At 42.7% G+C, this 20,965-nt stretch overlaps 1 protein-coding gene across 4 annotated transcripts in view; it reads right to left on the bottom strand.

Annotated features, from left to right (window-relative positions):
• CLSTN1 (calsyntenin 1) overlaps window positions 1-20,965 on the bottom strand; it is a 29,701-nt gene that overhangs the window by 2,617 nt on the left and 6,119 nt on the right. Inside the window, exons 2-18 of one of the 4 annotated variants that reach the window (XM_059487676.1) lie at window positions 18,023-18,145; window positions 14,276-14,305; window positions 12,712-12,907; window positions 10,956-11,164; window positions 10,582-10,731; window positions 10,298-10,483; window positions 8,960-9,208; window positions 7,993-8,114; window positions 7,089-7,251; window positions 5,927-5,977; window positions 4,120-4,277; window positions 3,346-3,494; window positions 2,637-2,863; window positions 2,169-2,339; window positions 1,469-1,614; window positions 752-887; window positions 316-500 (exon numbers count right to left, since the gene is read on the bottom strand). In XM_059487676.1, coding sequence (XP_059343659.1) covers window positions 316-500; window positions 752-887; window positions 1,469-1,614; window positions 2,169-2,339; window positions 2,637-2,863; window positions 3,346-3,494; window positions 4,120-4,277; window positions 5,927-5,977; window positions 7,089-7,251; window positions 7,993-8,114; window positions 8,960-9,208; window positions 10,298-10,483; window positions 10,582-10,731; window positions 10,956-11,164; window positions 12,712-12,907; window positions 14,276-14,305; window positions 18,023-18,145 — 2,651 coding nt within the window. The remainder of the gene's footprint in view (window positions 1-315; window positions 501-751; window positions 888-1,468; window positions 1,615-2,168; window positions 2,340-2,636; window positions 2,864-3,345; window positions 3,495-4,119; window positions 4,278-5,926; window positions 5,978-7,088; window positions 7,252-7,992; window positions 8,115-8,959; window positions 9,209-10,297; window positions 10,484-10,581; window positions 10,732-10,955; window positions 11,165-12,711; window positions 12,908-14,275; window positions 14,306-18,022; window positions 18,146-20,965) is intronic. The other 3 variants (XM_059487677.1, XM_059487678.1, XM_059487679.1) reach the window with 3 other exon arrangements.

A 20,965-nucleotide genomic window follows, 5' to 3' on the forward strand; every position in this document is an offset into this window, starting at 1 on the left:
GTCACACATCTTTCTTGCCCCCAATTTTCTAAAAATTCAGATGTCAGCCACAGGAGAAGGAAACATCATAAACACAGATGTTCTGACAATAAATTCCTGCAAACACAGGCTGTGTTTAATGCTCTGAGCACACGATGAACACTAGTGCTGGACATTGGCCTGTAAAATCCCATCCTCCTAACCCCTGCAAGATCCCAACCAACTGCCCTTGGCATGCGGCACATTTGTTCTAAATTCCCAGGCAATGTCTCAGGGCTGGTCCTGCTCTCCCCCCCGTGCCCACGGGCAGTAATGCCAGCAGCTGCCCAGGGTTACCTCCATGGGGTTGACAGTGATGGTGAGGGCAGAGTCGTCCCAGTCCATCTCGTTCTCCTTGCCCGTGTCCTGGTCCCGCATGGTTCTCTGGTGCGCGGCGCGGATCCGGAACACGCCCAGGATGATCATGAACACCAGGAAGCTCACACAGACCACAATCACCACTGTGGCTGTGCTGGGCACAACTGCAGCCAGAAACACAACACTGGTAACTCTCATAGTGCTGAAAAAAAACCCTCCCATCACCTGCCAGGGGAAATGGCTTTACACAAGTATTCAATTATTATTTTTCATATATATTACACAAAGGCAGTTTGTATACAGCCACTTAAAAGGTTAGTAGGAAAGTAAGAACTAGGCTTCATTGCCTTAAATATAATTACATCAATTTGAAAGACAAAAAAACAGCTCAACTTCAATGGCTGAGAATGCTGACCTGAAAAGGGATGAGGGTTTGCCAAGTTGTGACCAGAGAGATCAACAAAGGAATGATGCACTGGGTGAATGAACTGTGGCTGTGCAGCAATGTGATTGGCATGTTCCACTGGGCTGGCTGTGTGGATAACATTCACCTGGAGACAAACAGAAAGTGTTAAACTCCAGAAACCCAATAGTATCATTCTGAAAAGATAAAAATAAAGAGAAAAAATTAAATTTTAGTGCCTTAAATGCCATTTTCTGCTGTACTTCCATCTACTTGATGTAAGCATACTAAATAATAATTAGCCTGTAACCTGCTGCAGAGAAAATGCAATTTTAGCCTCTCTGTGCTTTAACATAATCCCTTAGTATCAGAAATTTACACATTACAAGCAAAACAGTGAAGGGCCCGGCACATCCATCTGTGGCACCCCTGAAGTGTCACATAAAGCTCTCTCAGCTCTCTGGGTAGCACCATTCTCACTCCATTTGCTACATTAATAATCTGTGTTCTCAGAGCAACCTTTCCACCTTCACACCTCCATTAGCCACACTATTTCTTCTACAAACAATTTTATTTCAAGCTGAAACACAGAACTAAAACCACATTTATATATAAAACACTGCCTGAAATGCTCACATTTCCTAATACCGATTTACAGGACAAAACCTAAATCAATAACTGCTCGATTATCTCTCAGCTGAGGGACACATTTGCATGCTGTGGACCCACCTCCACCTGGAACTCGTTGCTGACGTAGCGCCCGTTGAGCTCCGAGCAGAGCAGCTTGAACTTCCTGTCGAACAGGGACGCCGTGCGCCAGTTCCTGTAGCGGATCAGGTGCAGAACCTCCTCGTAGTTGGCCATGGTGTCCACCCCTGGGGACAGACAGACACTGCTACAGCTCTGCCAGGGCACCACCTCAGAGCCCAGACAAATAGTACTCCGTGGCTTCACCTGAGGCTGCTTGGCCAACAGATTTTTAAGGATACAGAAAGGGTAACAGCAGCGACACGCACGTGTGGCTCCACTGAAATCCTGTGGGTTGGTTTTGTGGTAAAATCCTAAACCCAGAGAGTCTTTGAAGGGATTCTGGGAGCTTTTCTATGGAATACTTTAGCATAACAGAAAAGAATGATGCGTGCTCCTAGGCACTGGAGTACCCATGGAAGGAACAAGCCTTTTTTGGGGCAAAATCTAACTGCAGTTCCACAGCCCAGAGGTGACAGGCTATTTGGAACAGAGTAAAGAACAGAAGGATAGTTCTAGAATGCTGTATTTTCTAGAATCACAGCTTTCCACAGAATTGCTGTGCTTGGAATTCTAAAAGAAATGAAGTATTTGGAGTAAGGTGTTACAAACCACCTCTCGAGAACTGCTCCCTGTGTCAGTCTCCTCATTCCCTCCCAAGAGCGGCAGCAGGAACCCCCACCTGTGATTATCATGCCCAGGTTGGAACTGCTCATCTCAATGCCTTTCTGCTGCAATCGTGTCATGTCAATCTCCAGGCTCTCTTGCTCCTGATTTAATTCCTCTCCCAGCACCGTCACCTCACACATATCCAGGTTGTGCATGATCTCTTCAGATACCAAAGACTCTTGAACTAAAAATGAGAGAAAAAGCCAAAGATTTAAGCAGAAACACCAGAACAAATATTAAAATCTAGGCCTGAGGAGAACAAGTATTCACAAAATAATGATTTAAAAAATAAAACACAAAATATAAACAAGGGATATTTACATGAGGATAATGGCCTGGACGTATTATCATTTCCAGTTAAGTTTTTGTTAGCCCAGACCAGCGGATCAACACCTTTTTTCCCCTTACTGGATTGTGCACTAAAAGCCCGCGGCTCTGTGCAGGAGGAAGATCCTGCCCGAGGGGAGGGTGGCACAGTTACCTGTAGGATCCTCATCGCCGTCCCCCTCGGGCTCCACCTCCCGGGTGATGGTGCTGATGATGCGCAGCTCCGGGAACAGGGACACGCCCTCGGAGCTCTCGAACTCTGAGGCGGAGCGGGCAAAGTGGTTGATGCCACTCAGGCTGATTTTTGGCTCCTCTGGCTGCAAGACCATGACATAGCCCTCCACAGAGGGAATGGAGACACAGGCCTCTTCATTGAAACACCTGAGAGACAGAAGCAGTTTTGCAGTCAAGGTGATTGTTTCAGAGGGAAGCACAATTACACACTGTAATTGCTTTATAAATTTTTGAAAAGCTGTCTCAGACCCAGGAGTCTTAGATAAATTCATCACTGCCCTGGAAAGTATGGAATAGCCACCAAGGGAGCAATCTCACAATTAATTTTTACTTACAGTTACCATTTGGCCTCATTTCTACATTTTGACTTAGAGCCACAGGTAACCCCTTTAATGAAGCTGTGAGACTGGAGACACTCCCAGCACACTGGCAGTACTTTGCTCCCCACCTTACACACTCCCTACTCCATTCTCAGGCAGAGAACAGAGCACTGTGGATAACATTTGCTGTACTGCAGTGTGGGATGGTCACACAGCCCAGGACTCCTTTGTTTCTCCCAAGAGAGGCCCATGAACACCAGGCTCCACCAGCCCCTCACAGGGATGCTCCAGCTCAGCACCAGGACACACCTGACAGTGCTGGTGATCTTCAGCCTGCGGATGCCAGGGGTTGGGAACTGGCGGGAGTTCAGGTAGGAAATGTGCTGCATGGCCTTGTCCACTCTGTCAATGTCATCCCCTTCTATGGTCAGCGTTGACTGGCTCGGGTTCATGTGGATCTGAAAACAAGGAGGAAAACCGTAAGAGAACACCCAGCTGAGTGACATGATCTGCAATTCAAACTGGAGCTCAGCACTGATAAATGCAGGAGAACTGCATCCATATTCAAAACAACAGGGTCATTATTTCCCAGCCTTGTGGCACACAGTCTCAGCTCCCTACTCACTGCCTTACCCCAGTGTCATGTATTTGTGTTTCATTCTTTAAGAAAAAATCTAAGCACATATTCTAGTTCTGGTTCTAGTAATACAGAAGAGAGACAGCTAAAAAAATAAGAGAAATTTAGCTCTGTTCACACAACCTTGCTACTGAAAAAGCCACGTAATCTTATTTTATGAAGCTGCTTGTTAAACATCTCTTATCAGACAATCTGCACAGCTGGTAAAACAGAGGCTTACAAATATGGAGTATCTCTTCAAGACTTAAAAGACAGCAGAGTAACTTACATTTTTAAGACCAGGTTTATAAAAGAAAAATTTCCTACTTTTATGTAATATTAATGCAGAATGCTACAAGAGATGAGCTTGTTATATCTGGGGCACCCTGTTAACTCTGCCAGTTAAACTTGTAACTCTGATCAGAGAAGGAATATACACGCTCCCCTTTGTTTATATGCAAATTTACCTTCACACCTTTACCAACACCATCAGCCATCTGCAAATCCAGCCCCTCCTTGCAGGTGTAGAGGCAATCAATCACCTTCTTGTTCTCCAGTTTACCAGAACGGATCATCAACCCTGCCAGGTTGCCTCGGAAAAACTGAGCCATGCGCAGTTCGCCACCTTCAAAACACGAGGGAGGAAAAACCTTCACTTGTCATGATTCTTTCTGCTTTTCTTTTGTAAAACAGCAAGTATGCCAGCTGATACACACAGCATCATACACATGCAGGTTAGTTTCCATCCATTCTGGGTGTTAACCTTGTGATTATGTCAGGCACAAAGAAAGAATTGAACAGTTCACCATGCACGTGGCCTTCAGAGAGCTGTGGCCACCTTGAACTGCCTGCTCCATGACAAACATCTCACAAGAAGCCCCATACAGCGAGGTGGTGCTCAGAAATCAAACACAATGGGATGAGCCATGAAACCTGAACCTTCCTGCTGGGTAACACCTCCTACTCAGGACACAGGAGAGCATCCCTCCAGCTTGAGGGATCTCCACCTAAACCAGCCCTGCAGGCTCTCCCTGCACTCCAAGGGTAGAAAGGAGCTTTGTAAAGTCATTCAGCTCATTCTGAGAGGTGTCCAAGAGTCACCTGCCCCCTCTAAAGGTGCCATCTTCTCTCTGCAGATTCAAGAGAGCAGTTTAAACCCAGGTAACTCAACTAAGTCTGATAAGGGCAACCTAACAAGCCCTTTATTCCTCAGTGTTTTTGAAGATGATGTCACCATGATCAACTAGTCCATCTTGCTAAATCCTGGGGCCACAAAACACCACCTGGAAATGTGCATTTTCAAGCCCATTACTTACTAAGCAATCTGACTTTGGAAAGATGTCTAAGCTTGTTTTAGAAGTTTTAAGTGATAACAGATCCTTACTACAACTCAAATATTCAGTGGTGAAATGTCCTGTTCCAAATTACACCATTTTCATATAGCTTCAGCTTCTGGAGCCCCTGGATGCTGCTTCCTTCTTGCCAAATTAAAATGTGATGCACAGCTAGAAACCTCTTGCCAGTTACATCCAGACTATTCCACCAATTCTTAAACTTTACAGGGAGGGTACCCATCTTGAATTCACTTTTAAAAATATACACTAATTTTAGGTATCCCAACTCAAGACACCGAGCTATCACTAAAATTTGTTATGAGGAAATAACCCTGTAGCAAATCTGAAATACCTGGTACCCAAAGCTTTTCTGCCCATTCACAATTACAATTTTATATAAGTATCTGTGAGTATCCCCTGTAAATTACAGGTCTGTGGTTGTGAGCAGCCTGACCTAAATATGAGATCAGTCTTGTTCTGAAGAGGAGCAAAGGTACCCGAGTTCCAGAGGTGCTGCCCAATGTACTGAATAAATTCTATAATAAAGACACATTCTACATGCATAAATACATACATTTATATAGGATGGTGTGTGTTTATGCTTTAACAAAACTGGATGAAAGAGATTATAACTGATATTTACAACAGCAACTTTTTTCACCACTTCACTGCAATCACAACCGTTGCAGATTGTACATGGAAGTACATTTGGATGCAACCAAAAAAATACCCAAAACAAACAAAAAACCCCCCAAAACTAAGCAGAAGTCAGCTGATGATGCTCTGCAAATAGAAGCACAATGAAGACACAAGCCTAGGAGAGGATTATGTGAAGGTCAATGGCCCGAATGCAATGCCTGCATTTCATGCTGTGTGCAAGATGAAGCAATGTCTTGGCTTAAAAATGAAATAAAACAGTAGGGAAAAAAACTCCAGCAACCTGCAGAGGTCTCGGGCACAGTTTCATTGTCATTTTCACTTCCTGTATATTCTGTAGAAAAGCAAGACAAAGAATGGGACACTAGGGAAAGGACCAAGTAGTTACAATTTGGCAAACTCTCAAATCCCAGAAAATACAAAGCAGCACATCCCCCAAAGCTTGCTTATACTGGACCCAGCTCCTCAAGGATTATGCGTTCTTGGAAACAAAGAGCTGCAGTGCAGGGGAAGACACATCACTGTGCTGGTACAAGAACAGTCATGGCACCACAGCCCAAAGAGCCCCACACACAAGCAGCAGCAAGAGCTGCAGAACCAGGAGAGGAAAGCTCACACAAACCTTTGTCTTTAGTAAGACAACACAACTCTAACAACTGGCTCCATATGAGGGGAAATTAATGCAAGAACCAGACTAATACAGTAAATCACCAAAAGGTATTGAAAGGTAATCAAAAGAAGCCATTATCAACACAGATTTCTTAATCAATAATAGAATCACATGTATCGAGCAGTCAATTTATCAAATGGAAGCACCAAGCAATGAAAATCAGGGCAATGAAAATTTTTTAAAAGAAATGTTCCAAGAACTTCTTTAGAAGGATAAAATCTTTCGTTCCTTGGAGACAAGCTGCATACACAACTTAGTGCAGCCTAAATAGAGCAGACAATAATGCAGATGTCTATTTTTATAAGCAGAAATGGTAAAATACCCAAGAGACAGCACTGCTTGTGTTGCTCTGCAGAGCTGTCTGCTGGACAGGCTTCCATTGATGAGAAGACTTTTCCTACAAGATGCTTTTCAACCTCCTTGAAACGAAGTGTTCTGCTTGGTAACCTGGAGTATATGAGGCATTGTTACAACTACTATTAAAAAAAGCTAACAGTATTCCCCACGGCCACCACAAAAATCATGTTGATGGAATACAGGCTGGTGAGCAGCCTTGCATTTCACACACCTGTGGCCAACGAGAAAACAAACAAACACTCATGGAAAAAATTACTCAGAGGAAATATGTGATACCAGCTTGGAGCAAAACCCATCTGCAACAGGCAAAACACGTTACATTTCACGCACTAAAAAGACCTGCTGGGTACCTTTAGATAACCACAGAGATTTCATTAGAAAAAGTTAATTAGAAGTATTAACAATTGTCAGTATTTACCTTGCCAGCATGCTCCAACCACCAGCTGTGTTTCTATCTTGGAAGGGTGGAGTGGGTAATCCTCAGTGACTGGGAAGGGATCATAGGAAACCCCATCCACATACAGAGACACTGCAGGAAATTCAACGTTGACCACGTAGTGGTGCCACTCTTTGTCACACACCTGAACAGAGAGTTTTAAAAATTCTGTCATTTTTTCCCCATTACAGTTCAGTAATGAGCTGGTCCCATGTTTAGCATAAACATACATGCAGATCTACCAATGACCTACAACACAAGCCTGTACAGACACAGTTGATCTTTCACACACATGGCACACATCTGAAAAGCAAACTGACTGCCAAACATTAATAAAAACTTTCTTTATTCTGTTGCCAATACAGGAAGCTGCATATACTTCCTTTCCTTTAATTTTTATATTAAGTAACAGCCTGTTCCAATCTAACAATACATTTCTACATGCATGCACATCCTGAAATACTGTTATAAGACAACCTTACTTGACAAAGGACAGGTATTTGCTGAGAGGAACTGTTAAAAAGACAGGACTATTTATCACAGATCCAGGGGGCTGAGAAAATGTCACGTGCTCAGAAGCACTTGAATGCTATGATCAACCTGGAATAAATACCTCCTGCTTTCTCATGCACTCCACCTTAGAGTGCATCTAGTGAAGACAACTGATGTCACAGCTCTAAGACTGATGCTGTACTTTCTACTTTATATTCAAGATGAAAAGCCGAAGCTGAGCCTGCCACTCAATCACAAGTGAAACAAGCACTGCTGGGTTCTGCAGAACAGGAGCTTGGAGGGGCAGGAAGCATTTATCACTAAGGACACTGCCAGGGCTGTTAGTGGCTGCTGGCTTTCACCCCGGCACTGTACCACGAGCTCCCAGGCTCACCTGATTGAGCTTCCAGTGGAACTCAGCAGGCTGGTAGGACTTTCCCTGGGAGGGCTCCTGGCGGAACAGGAACACCAGGCGGCAGTTGTGCACGTACAGGGCGTAGTGGTGCCGGTTCATATCTGCAGGCAGTTCAGTTAACAGCGTTAGCTCCTGCTCCTAACCTCACCAACAAAATGCACCTGCTCTGCAATCTCCCACTTCAATACCAAAGGCACTGGTAGGCGGTAATCAATGCAGAAGTAAATCAGGCAGGGTAAGAGGAATGTAAAACATCCGCAGCAGTAGTGAGGGCAAACGCTCTTGAAGAACCCATGAGGCTCCAGGACAGACAGAGAAGTCTCTATCCTAACCCAACCTAAAGCAAGGCACAGCACTGAAGAGCCAGAGATAAACCTGTCAGCAGGAGAAAAAGAGCTCTACTTGCAAACAGAAGAGCTTTTTTTTGATACAAATAGCAATTATGGAAACAGGGTTCTCACATTTCCTTCCTCTTAATGGCATTTTCCAAACTATTGTTTCTGTGTCATAAGCAGAGAGTGAAATTATGCACAGAGTAAAACAAAATTTAATCTCTGGAGAAAGAGAAATTATATCCTCCTAAGGAAAATAAAGATATAGCAGCAAATGCCGTCACTAGACCTGATATGTGTGTCTTAATGTTTTTAGGCAGCATCAAGAACAAGGCTATCTTTGGAGATGCAAACTCCAGGCTGCAGTGCCAGAATAAGTAATCTACCACAGTAAAAGAAGTGCATGATGTAAACTGAAATAGAATTAGAAAAACAAGTCTGCCCAATCTGAAGATAGCCGAGCCTAAACATAAGCACAACAGTGATTTTTAAAGTCAACCTCATATAAATTCTAAGAAAACCTTAAGGTAGAGAAAACACTGTCACATGTGCTGCCAGAGCACATAAAAACCGACCAACCGCAGAGACTGTTTATAATTGAAGTATTGACAAACCTGTCTTGTCTGAATTGCACAGAATTGTCTCTTTCTCCTTGGTTCCGGGCCCGTGCCTCATCCACACTGAAATCATGAAGGGCTCTTTGAGATTGACTGTGACAACACCATCTGGAATCTTCACAGCCTGGGTGCCATTAAACTCGAAGACCTGGTCGCTGTCATGGCCATTATCCGTGGGCAGCCCCACAGTCCAGTTAGCAGCACTGCTGGGAGGGGGCAGCAGCTCAGCTGTGCCAGAGGCAGCACCTACAACACAAATGATCAAATCAAAACAGAAATTTAAAAGACCACCACCGGTTTCAAATTCAACTGTTTATCTCAGCACTAATTTCTCAGCACCAACTGTCAGGATTATGCACTGCCATCACCCAATTCTCCTTTTAAACAGTGTAGCACTAATTACAGGCATCTAATACCATGGTAACTTCCACAAATTTCACTTCTGGGTGGACAACTAATCTCATAATAAGCAAATTCAACCTCCAAAGCTATAGGATCTGATTCTTCCTCTATCTCAGGAAGCCTTTCATTAATGCCACTTGTCCCTGAGCCCCAGGAGCACGATGCCCTTCTCTGGACACTGTACTTAGCTGTGAGAGCAGAAGTGATCCAGCTGAAGAGCGTGCACAAGCACCCCCTCCCAGCCCCCAGCACAGTCAGCAGCAGGTACCCTTAACGTCACACTGACCTCAATCAGGGAACAGCTCAACAATTGCCTGGGTCTCTGGGGTTACATGCTACTCAGACTTTCAATTACTTTCAACTGCAGCCGAAGGCATAAATCATGAGTGATAATTTATCCTGTAATCTCAATTCTTCCATATGGCTACAAAGAGCTCCACTGACTTTTTGTAAGACCTTTAACTGCAGTGTAAGTGGATGCCAAGGGCATTTATTCCTAGGGCAAGCACGGTACAAATTTAACTGATCCAAGTTAAATGTTTTTTTCTTGGTTTTCTCTAGTTTTTCATCATGTATTTCTCAGATTGCAGCCGTTACATCCATCATGCTGAGAAAAGTAGAGGCTTTAACAGCTATACCCTTCCACACAAATTCTTCCAGCTCTTCAATATGAATCTCATGCAAGGGACATTATTAGTCTATGTAAGACAGCAGAGAGGCAGAAGAAAGAGATTCTTTACCACATTTGAGAATTATTGTAGAAGTCACCTTCAGGCAATTTCATGCCTTTTGCTGCCAGTGAGGAAATGAGTTGAAGGAAACTATGTGCAAATGAAGACCAGATCTACTCATTGATTTCTGGTCTAACATAAAATTCAAAGTAAAACTAGTAAGCAAGAGAGACCATTTTTATTTTAACAAAAGCCTTCTTACCACAAAGCCTGTGGATGGATTTCTCAGAGTAGGTGTCTCTATCACAGCCTTTACCAATATGGTTGGTTTCTAGTTCCACCGTTGCTTCCACTGAGGTTATTGGCTCATCACATGTCTCCAAATGCATCCCAGGGAAGAGAGCCAAAGAACCAGTGCCAGGCTCGTATTCTATTCTTTTGCTCCAACCTGAATATTTATTCAAAGAAACAATATTAAAGATCTCTCGTGTTTAACTGAAGGTACCAGTAAATGCTAAAAGCAGAGAGGAAAGACAGCAAACTAACCTTGCCAGCCAGGCTTGCACGTAGGCTTAACGCTAATTTTAACCAACACATCTTCAGCAGCTCTCTTCTTCCCACAGTCATAGGCTGTTACTGTCAGTTTATACTGGTGTTCTTTACCATAGCTCAACTTTTCTGTGTTTTTTATATAACCTGATACAGAAAAAGGGCAATTGTCAGACAACAAGACAATTCTTCAGGGTCTGCATACAATGCATCCAGGTACCATCAATGTACTTCATACAGACTTGAATAAACTCATCTGCAAGTGCATTGCCCTGCACCGTTTGACTTTTCAGTGCCAGGCTCCAGGCCCTCGTGGCCAGGGTGGCCCCATTCTGTGCCCAGTGCCAGCCCACCCCAGCTCCGTGCCTCACCGTCCTTGTCGATGGCAAAGGGCACATCTGGAGTCACGATCTCGTAGCTGCAGATCTGGCTGAACTGGGGGGAGCAATCTGCATCCACGGCCTCCACCCTGAGCACGTTGTCATACCTCTTGCCCTCAATGACCGTGGCCTTGTAGGACTTCTCCTTGAACACCGGGGCGTACTCGTTCACGTCGTTCACCTGGATGTGAACTGTGGCCCTGCAATGACACACACAGGGCTCCCAGGGCCTGCACACCCTGCTCCCCCAGCACTGCATCCAGCAGTTCCCTCTGGATCACCTGGATGTGAACTGTGGCCCTGCAATGACACACACAGGGCTCCCAGGGCCTGCACACCCTGCTCCTAGCACTGCATCCAGCAGTTCCCTCTGGATCACCTGGATGTGAACTGTGGCCCTGCAATGACACACACAGGGCTCCCAGGGCCTGCACACCCTGCTCCTAGCACTGCATCCAGCAGTTCCCTCTGGATCACCTGGATGTGAACTGGGGCCCTGCAATGACACACACAGGGCTCCCAGGGCCTGCACACCCTGCTCCTGTTGCAAGAATTACACAGCTAGGTCAAACCAAGGAATAAGAAAGGAAAACCTGTGTTGAAGGTCTGTTTCCTGGGTACTTTAAACAAGGAAAAATCTGCATTTTACATTTGTCTTTTTTCCCTCCAGTCCGCTTACTTCCATGAATGTGAAGGTTTGGGTTTTGATTAATAGGAATATTTGCACCTGGTTCTGAATGACTGCTACTTTTCTCCTGTTCAAAGAAATGTTTTTTGGGTATTACAGGTTCTGCTAAATCAGCTTCTTTTTCACATAAAGCCATCCTTCAGCATTCCAGCTCTCAGAAACAAGCAACCACTGACTAATAAACCCAGCAATCTCAACTACCCTAACTAGGAAAGCAGTGGATGTTTCTCCAATGTATTGCTATATAAAACTCAAACCCTTGTATAGTCATAGAATAGCAAGGTTTTGTTTGTCACCAAGATGACCTCTGCTACTCTATTCCTCATCTTATTTATGCCTCTCTCTTTGCTTCACACAACTGCTCATCTCCCACATGCTCTGCAGATGCTTACACCAGAGTGTCAAACAGTTATTCTCAAGTGGGTTTTCTAGAGACTGTTTTATATTGTGGTTTTTCCTTAGATAAAGATAAGCTAAAGACTGCTTTGTTCCCATCCTTTAATGTAGGCAGAGACGAGCCCCATGCTGTTGATCTTGGGTTCTTTGGTGGGGCTGTCTGGAAATGATAGAAACATGAATGCTTTGGCATTCTGTTAAGCTTAACAGACCGACTTCTTGAATCAGTTTTTTGGATTTAGAAACTGAATTCCAAAACAATGTCAAGGCCTGTTATCCCATTGCAAACTCTACCAACTCAAGACAGATTTTAAGTGTATCAGCAGTTTCCCTGCTTCTATCCCCAGCTGGTTCTCTAATATAAACCCAGAGACATCAAGGGATAAAGCAGTATCACCTAAGATACAAAAGAAGGGATGTCCAAGCAGTTCATGTCCATTTTGCTGCTCTTTTAATCACTATTATTGCCCTGCTTGAGCAGGGAGCTTGGACCAGATGAGCCAGTGTGGTCCCTTCCAAGCTGGCCCTTTCTGTGGTTCCATGAGAAGCCTTCCAGGATGAACACTTGGTTCACATTTACTCTCAATACACAGACCATAAATCACCACTACAGGAGACCCCTTGGAGCCAAACTCCCCCTCAGCCCACCCCAGGCTGACTTACTTGTGGGATTTTTTGGCATTTGCTCCATCTGGTCCCTTCCCACAGTCGTAGGCCTGGATGGTGAAGGTGTAGTCCTTCTGCAGCTCACAGTCCAGCTTTTCCTTAGAGCGTATGATTCCCTCACCAGTGGATTTATCCACCACCACTGCTTCAAAGGGAACATTCTGCCCGTGGATTTTAAATCCACAAATCTCACCTACAGAGTTAAAGTAAAGATAGGTTAGAACTGGTCAACACGATGATGCATTTCTAAAATAAATGACCAAATATTTTGCAGCCAGGGGTTTGTGAGGGTCTGTGGACAAAGCAAGAGCACTGTGCTTTAAAATGGGTGAATTCTGGGAACTTTAGTAAAAAGAAGCAAACGTCTGCCTTCCAAGCAACTTGTTTACTTTGCATCCATTCATGCAGGAGTACAAAAGAGAAAAAGAGAAATGTAGACAGGCATTTCACAGGAGTACTTGAGACAGCTCTAGGGCAAGAGTAGATCTTATGTGAGCATACAGCCAAGGCCACTGGTAATACCTTCTATGCCAAGCTACTGGCAATAGCTGGGCAGCTGGTTTACTTTGACCAGAGCAAGAGGTTAAAATGCACAGTTACAAGTCAAGGGATGAAAAGGCTTCAAGTACAGGTTCAGCACCATAATTACAGAAATTCTGTCAACAGATCAAAGGACAAAGTCTTCCTGTGCAATGTACCTGGCTAAAATCAGGGAATCAAAATAAACTACTGAATGAGAAAGGTAGAAATACCAACTTCTCAGGCATCCATTTCAACAGCTATCTACTAACACAGTCCAAATGTTAGCCAAGGAAGCTCACAGCAAATGTTTTAGAAGGCTTTCCTTCTAGTCAAACTCTTCACCCTACAAACTTGGAAGAGAAGTCCCCAGCACATCATTTTCATCATTTTTAAACACATCACAGCTCTGTCTGGCACAGCTGGGTGAGCCCAGTACACAACAAAAGCCACTCAATGAACTGTCTGACCACCTACACTGTGTTTTTACCTCTGCAACTTGTTGTATTTTGCTGGGGATTTTCTTACACCAACAAACCCCACTGTTTTGCTGTTATAGTTGCAGTGGTTTCTTGGTACCAACAAAACACACCCAATGAAAACATGTCTAGAGGTATTCAGAAAATGGGGGTGATTCATATTTAAACCACTGAAGTCAGTCCTGAAGGGTGTGTACTGCAGGAAGGTGCTGCAATGCTTCAGCACTTCACAAAGCATGTGGAACTTCAGCTGTCCCAAAGAAGTGATCTACAAGGGAAACTATCAGAAAATGCCAATTTTCCCCAAACAACTTCTTCAATGTCCCCACAATGTACAATAACCCAAAATGGTTCAAATGGATGTCTGATTTACAGATATTTCTAACCAAGGGTTTGGTTACATAACACTTTTTATCAATATATTTTAAAATAGAAAAAAACTGGGAGAATAAATGGGACAAAAGAGCATGACAGGATCTTCTGTTTCAGTGCTGATTCCCCATTTCATAACCAAAGTTAGTAGGTTAATATTCATAAAAGGGATAGAAAGAACCCTTTATCACCTTCTTTGGTGACTGTCACCTCAAAACTCTCTAAAGGGAAAAAAGACAAACCCATGTCAGTAACAGGAAAGGTTGAATGGGAGCAAATAAGGAAAAGGCAAAGATGCACACATTACACAGAAAAGCTTTGGAAAAACTGTATTTTAAAATTGCAGCGGTGATTTGCTGTAACTATTACAATTTTAGAGTTTTAGTTATGGTAAATATGATTTAATCTTTTAACTCCACGTTTTCATTTGGAGAATTTTGCAATATTTAATATGATCAAGGCTTTGTTTTCTCCTTTTCTTTTTTTAATAATACCAACTGCTAAATGAGATATTTTCAAAACTGCATGTTGATGAATAACTGCCCATAAAGTAGAATTCATCTGAATTTATTTACATTATTCTGTATAAAGTATTGCCATAATTAGTGACTAAAAATATACACATTCAAATGTAATCCTGATGAACACAAGTTTTAATTTAAGGAATGTGGAGAGGGAGCTATATGTTTTCCTAGCAGCATAGCATCAAATTTGACACAAAAATGGATGAAACACTATTGCAACAAAATTTCCTCTTAGGTTTGCTACCAGCTATGCAAGTGAGCCACGGATGGGACATGAGCAAAATCTGTTTGCTTAGGGTGTTATCATCTCCTCTATAGGACATTTCTTTTCTAAAAATCCCCCTCCCAGCCTTGCCCACAGCAGCAGAGATCCCTTCCCAAGCAAACTGGGGCTGGTGGCATCAGCACTGTCCCATCCCAGCACAGCAAGTGCCTCCAGGGAGAGGGACCCCAAGGGCTTGATGGATTTTGGGGTTTTTTTTTAAAGAATCTATAGAGATTCTGCAAGATCCTTTTCAAAGCTCTCCACAGAGTCACGCTTTAAATTAAAAATTCCTAACCCCCACAAAATACTACTTGCATCCCAGAATAGCAAGGGGGAAATAAAGGACTGTGGTCGGGAAGTGGTTTTCCCCAGGGGTGGGGGAAGAGGGACTGAAGCCCTGGTACAGGCACACCAAAAAACCAAGGGAAACACTTCAAACATCTGGCTCCGAGAGCCTGCACTGCACATGCAGCTGTGTGAAGGCATCCAGATACAGTGGTGCTGTTTCAAATGTAACAGAAATTCAGTTCCTTTATGCACAGTGAAGGGGAAATCCCTGCTTGACAGCTTCAGCCATCAGATTGGTTTTAGGCACAAACAATAAACATACAATAAAAAATGTAACTGTCCTTTATTTTATTTTTATTTTATTTTTTTCAGCAAAACCACTTAGGATCAAATTCCAACATGATTCAATTTGTAATGTAGAAAAGAGTCACTGAGGAACAAGAATGGTCACTGTCTTCTCAAGCAGATGTGTAACAGTGATGGTGCAGAAGACTGATTCCATCCTGTCCCTATGTGCCAGGCAGCTTGACAAGGCAAGCTGGCATGACTATATTCACCCTGTTTCCAAAAGTGTATAATTTCACAATTAAAACCATACAATTAACCTGAGAAATAAAAATCTACATAATCCCACTTATTTTTGCACACCTGAATTTTAGGGTCCTACCCAGAGCACAGAGTGAGCACAGCAATAAATGTTACTTTTACTGGCCCCACAGTTCATGTACTACAAAGCATCCAAATGAACTCGTTTCGAGATGTTTCGACATGCTCGAAATTGAAATAAAGCAAAAAAGCTCTACTTAAAGTATTTTAAATCTGCAGACAGTTCAGAAGTTTCACAGCTCAGCTAGAGGGCACAATTAATTAAAATATCCAGCCTTTTGAAGCATGAATAAATTTGATTTCTAAGCAAGAGCACAGCAGCAAGGGCTGAAGCAGGCCGTTAATCCTGAGCAGTGCTTTGTTTGCTGTGAAAGCACATCAGGCCCGTGGGCTGCTCCCACTGAACCCCCAGTGCTGGGCACCAGCAGGGCGTGTGCAGGACAGCTGTGAGCACAGCTGGGACAGGCAGCACTCACCCACCCGGGCTGCAGGACTGCTCCATTTCATGGGCACAAACACTTCCACAGAGCCCTTCAACATCTGTACAATTCATACCAGGAATTTCTATACAACCCTCATGTGCCATACTCTAAACTTAATTTCTTTAAATCCATTGCTCTGTTCTTGCTGTTTAAGAAATGTCCATTTTCGAAAGCCAAAATATATTCTTTATACAAATATATTCTGTTTATATGATTTCCCGTTGACAAAAATGTTCATTTAATGAAAGCAGGTTTATACAATTTAGATCAACCGAATGGGAAAAGTCTCATTTAAGAAATGCTTTGACATTGGATTTTCCTCTGCAAACAAAACATTTGAAGATACTCTGACAGTACTTTCTTGAAAGCATTCCTATTCAAGAGGTATAAAACTGCCATTTTCAGAATCTGTTCAATGCTGCTGAACTACCAGCACCTACATTTAAAGCATTTAAGAACTGCAAGAGGTGATTCACGTTCCCCTCATCCCTGAGAACACAAGTGAGGCTTCCCATTCCTCTTCTTAATTAACAGATTTTGTGTATCCCAACACGATGTTCTTCGTTTGGCGATGAAAGTTTTGTCCACAGACAGCAGTTTTATTTCCAGTTAAGACAGTAGAAGAGCCTCTGCCATATGTACCCAATGCATGAGGAAGTTTGAATTTCAGAGGTTTAGCATTATCTCTCAACTTCTGAATAGCAAATTTACCATTATCTTCAACTTCATTGGGGATAATTACAGCGTTATGATAATGAACAAAACTGTTACTTTAAGCAGTACCCCAAGAAAATTGTGACCAAACTGCAGCATTCAATGCAGTCAGCTGCTGAACCTTTCAAATGGCTCTTAATTTAATTTAATCACTCTCCTATCTCTTCCTCCATGAAGCCAGGCTAAGCAATGCTCCCAAAAATGGCTCATGTCACATCCTTTAGGTACTTCACTAGGATTCTTAACTCTCAAATTTTGCTTAACCAAATAAGCTTCTCCAAATATCCAATTTAAGCTTGTGTTATCCACTACAAGTAATTTAAATGCCTACAGATGCCCAATGGTATTTTTCAAATACATCTAACACTGACAAATTCAAAAAAGGACTTTCCTTAATACTGCATCCAATTCATGAATACAGTATGCCTAAACAAGTTTTCAGAAAAAAATCTACTGCAGAAGTTTATAAGAAAATTCAGTCCTATGTTCAAAGTGAAGAATCAACCTACACTTGGCAAATATCTTGTGTATCATTCTCTATATTCTTCACTGGAGGAGAAAAAGCCTTCTCTTCAGCCAGAGGAAGTTGTACAGTTTTCAAAATACCCTAGACTGTTAAGCAAACTTATCATAGACATGCAATCTTAATTCTACTAATTAGTATTTTCACTTTATTAAGACACAAATAAAAATCGCTAAGGAAACCAAACTCTTCAGAATGGTAAGAAAATCATTGTTTCAGAACTCCCACGCTGAATGCTGTGAAATGTGGAATCTGGAGGACAGAGGAACAGGATAGACACTATGAAAACAAAAATAAACCACCAGAAAAATTACCATGTACACATGAAATTGAAAGAAGTAAGGTACTTTCTGGTTTGGATACTTGGATACAGCTGCAAACCTGAAATAAAACACTGGTCCATGCACACACATTTCCTAGGATCTAAAAGCTTTGAAATGTTATGCTGCTGTTAGGGAAAACACACTAACACAGAGCACTTGCCCCCAGGAAAGCATTTGCACATCTTCAAACAGAAATGCAGATGAATTCCTTACCTGCAAATCGCAGAGGTGCATCTTTGTCCAGGGCTATTAGAGGGGGGTCCAGGAGCACCGTGTTGTCATTTTCTGTAACTATGCCATGATAGGTTGTTTCAATCCATGGCTTATGCTTGTTCACTGAAGGGGAAACAAAGTACCAAGTCAAAACAATTGAAGCTGACAATATCTTTAAAAAATGTTTTATAATACTAATTTCTGTATTTTCCTCTTTTGCAATTCTGAATCAAAGTTTTAATAAACTAAAAAATTTGAGACAAAATCCTGGCTAAGTATGTTCAGAAAATTTGAGTGTCCCTGTAGGCTTTCCAAAAGTAACTCAGAGAATTTAAATTAGTTTCTAACTATGCTGGGATTTAAGATGCCCCTGAAGTGCAATTCAAAAGCCTGCTAACAGTGATGGGGAGCTGCTGCCTTCAGTGCCGAGTGTGACACCAGCAAAATCTCAGTCAGAAACAAACCAGAGAACACGAAACACCAGGGTTTGTTTACACCGTGCTTTCCCCCACCATGCAAAACCTGGGATACAGCTGCTGCAATATTCTTCAGAACATGAAGACTTGTTCTCAGGTCAGCTTTTTGTCCTGCATAGGGGGTTTCACTATCATTAAGAAAACAGGTGGAAAAGAGAACAAGCTTCATTTCTTTAGTGGCTGTTTCAAGATACTGGGAAAACACTAAGAAATCTCACACGAAAGAATCCTTCACCTCTGCACAGAAGAGCCTCAAACTGATCCCCTGAGCCTGTCTCAGGATGACTGGTCTGCCTCTGCTGAAAGAAACGCAGTCTCTTTCCCTGTCAGCCTCAAAAAGAGTTTTTTCTACTACATCACTAAAGATGCAAGATCAAATCATGTTATCTACTAGGCTGTCATCTACTGCGTGACAATCCAGCAGGAGAGTCCCTTAATTATTAAACATTTAGCTTTATTTTATGATCCCCAGCTCAGGTGCTGGAGTGTGACTGCCTGAGTTGCTCCTGGATGGTTGTGTTTCCTTAGTAGCACAATTTTCCCACACTCAATTCTGGAAAATTTCATGTATCCAGCTGCTTAGAGCCTATTGAAAAACATCGTAAAGGGCCTGAAAGCTGCTCCTTACCAGACAAAACCAAGTAATCTTCAGCAAATGATGCATATAAGAAATGCTTTGCTAGAGGTTACAACAAACCCACCAAAGAGCATTCCATAGGCAGTATCACCCAGGTTCTGGTCTGCAGGAGATCAAGAACTTAAAACTTATGAAATAAAATATACACTACAGCTTGAACACTAGCACACAGCTGAGTCCTGCTATTTCACCTCTCAAGAATTATATAAGCAGATTGTCATAAGGCAGGCAGAGATGGAAGGCTAACCCAGACTCTTGAATCCTGTCTCTTCAACCAACCAAAATGGATTCATGTCTTGTGCCATATGCTTACCTAGGGGAATTAACATCAGTGATAAAAGGACACTTCAATAAATGATTAAACCTAGAGAACTCATACAGGAAACCATAATACTCCCAATATGCTTCCATCTGCAATCTTTTACTAGTTAGTAGCAACAGCAGACAGGATATATCATCTTCACCCATAACAATGCAGCAAGAAAGATCTCACAAGGAACTGCTTTAATGCAAACCCTGTTTAATTACTCCATGTGGTTTTACTCAATATGGCAACACTCTCTTCAGCGCCTCAGTAGGCTCACACAGGCACACTTCCAGCATGCAGCACAGCACAGAGGCAGCAAATGCCAAGCACACTGCTCCATTGCCCCAGAGCAGCTCCCAGAACACGGCGTTTCAGAACAAACCTGCTCCTCTCAGGGGCACAACACACGCTCCTCCCTGCCAGGGAAGGTGCCAGCACCTGCCCAGCTCTGAGGCTCCCGTGGAACACACCCACAGCTCAGACCTGGTCTCTCACCAGCACAGCTTTGGCTTCAGTGGCACAAGGAGGTCACAATTGTGTATTTTTATGTCAGTACATCCAGGACTGTTACACCCCAACTGAAAATCTGAGTCCTTTCATCTGTTCAGCTTCATTCTTGCAAGGACACGGCATAAAATACCAGAACAGATCTCTGCCAGAAAAAACCTCCATCTCCATTCTAATGCTTCTGAATGTAGATTACAAAAATACTTAGGTTTTTTTTAATGTTCTGAGAAATCTTCTCCTAATTTAGCAACCTCCTAAATCCCACTACTGCTGGGTAGGGAGTTCTATAAAACCTTGAAGTACTGTAAGCACATATGAACAGAATTTTGAGTATGCTGAGCATCTGCAGAGTCTAGTGAACCTTCAAACAACAGGCCCAGTTGAAAGCAAAGTCATGTCTTTTTATTGTGCTGCAGACAATAAAATCATAAAGCTTAAACCCCTTTGTGTTTTGGAAGGCTAAAGCATCACCAGATTTTAAAACATAAAGCTTAAATCCCTTTGTGTGTATGAAGGCTAAACATCACTGGATTTTAAAACACAAACTTACTGCTGAATACCCAGGAAAGGCCTGTTATCCATATTTGTGATCTACTGACTTCAGCATAACCACACACTGGAAGGAATTCTCAAGCTAGCATTTGAAATATGAAGTACAGCTTACATCACTGCTTCCCTTCAATCAAACTGAACCAAGTATTATCCTGATCTCAGCTGCTTAAATAGCATTAAATGCTGGACTGTGAAGGGGTGGTTTAATTGTCACGGAACTCCGGCAAGCTACAGAGGCTGTTCAAAGACAGACTGGTAATTTCAAACCAGAACAGCAGCCTATCCCAAGCTTGACACTAACCAAGTGCCCTGAGCTGTTAATCTCTTGCCATTTAACTGGGATAAACTACACCAGTTTCCTTGAAATACAATATTCACACTATTTGTAAGTGCCTCAGCTGGAATCTGCTGTAAATCCCAACGAGCATTTAATCTAGTCAGGCGGGGGGAGCCGTGCTGGCACA

Source organism: Ammospiza nelsoni, chromosome 22 (assembly GCF_027579445.1).
Source record: "Ammospiza nelsoni isolate bAmmNel1 chromosome 22, bAmmNel1.pri, whole genome shotgun sequence".
Classification (NCBI taxonomy): Eukaryota; Metazoa; Chordata; class Aves; order Passeriformes; family Passerellidae; genus Ammospiza; species Ammospiza nelsoni.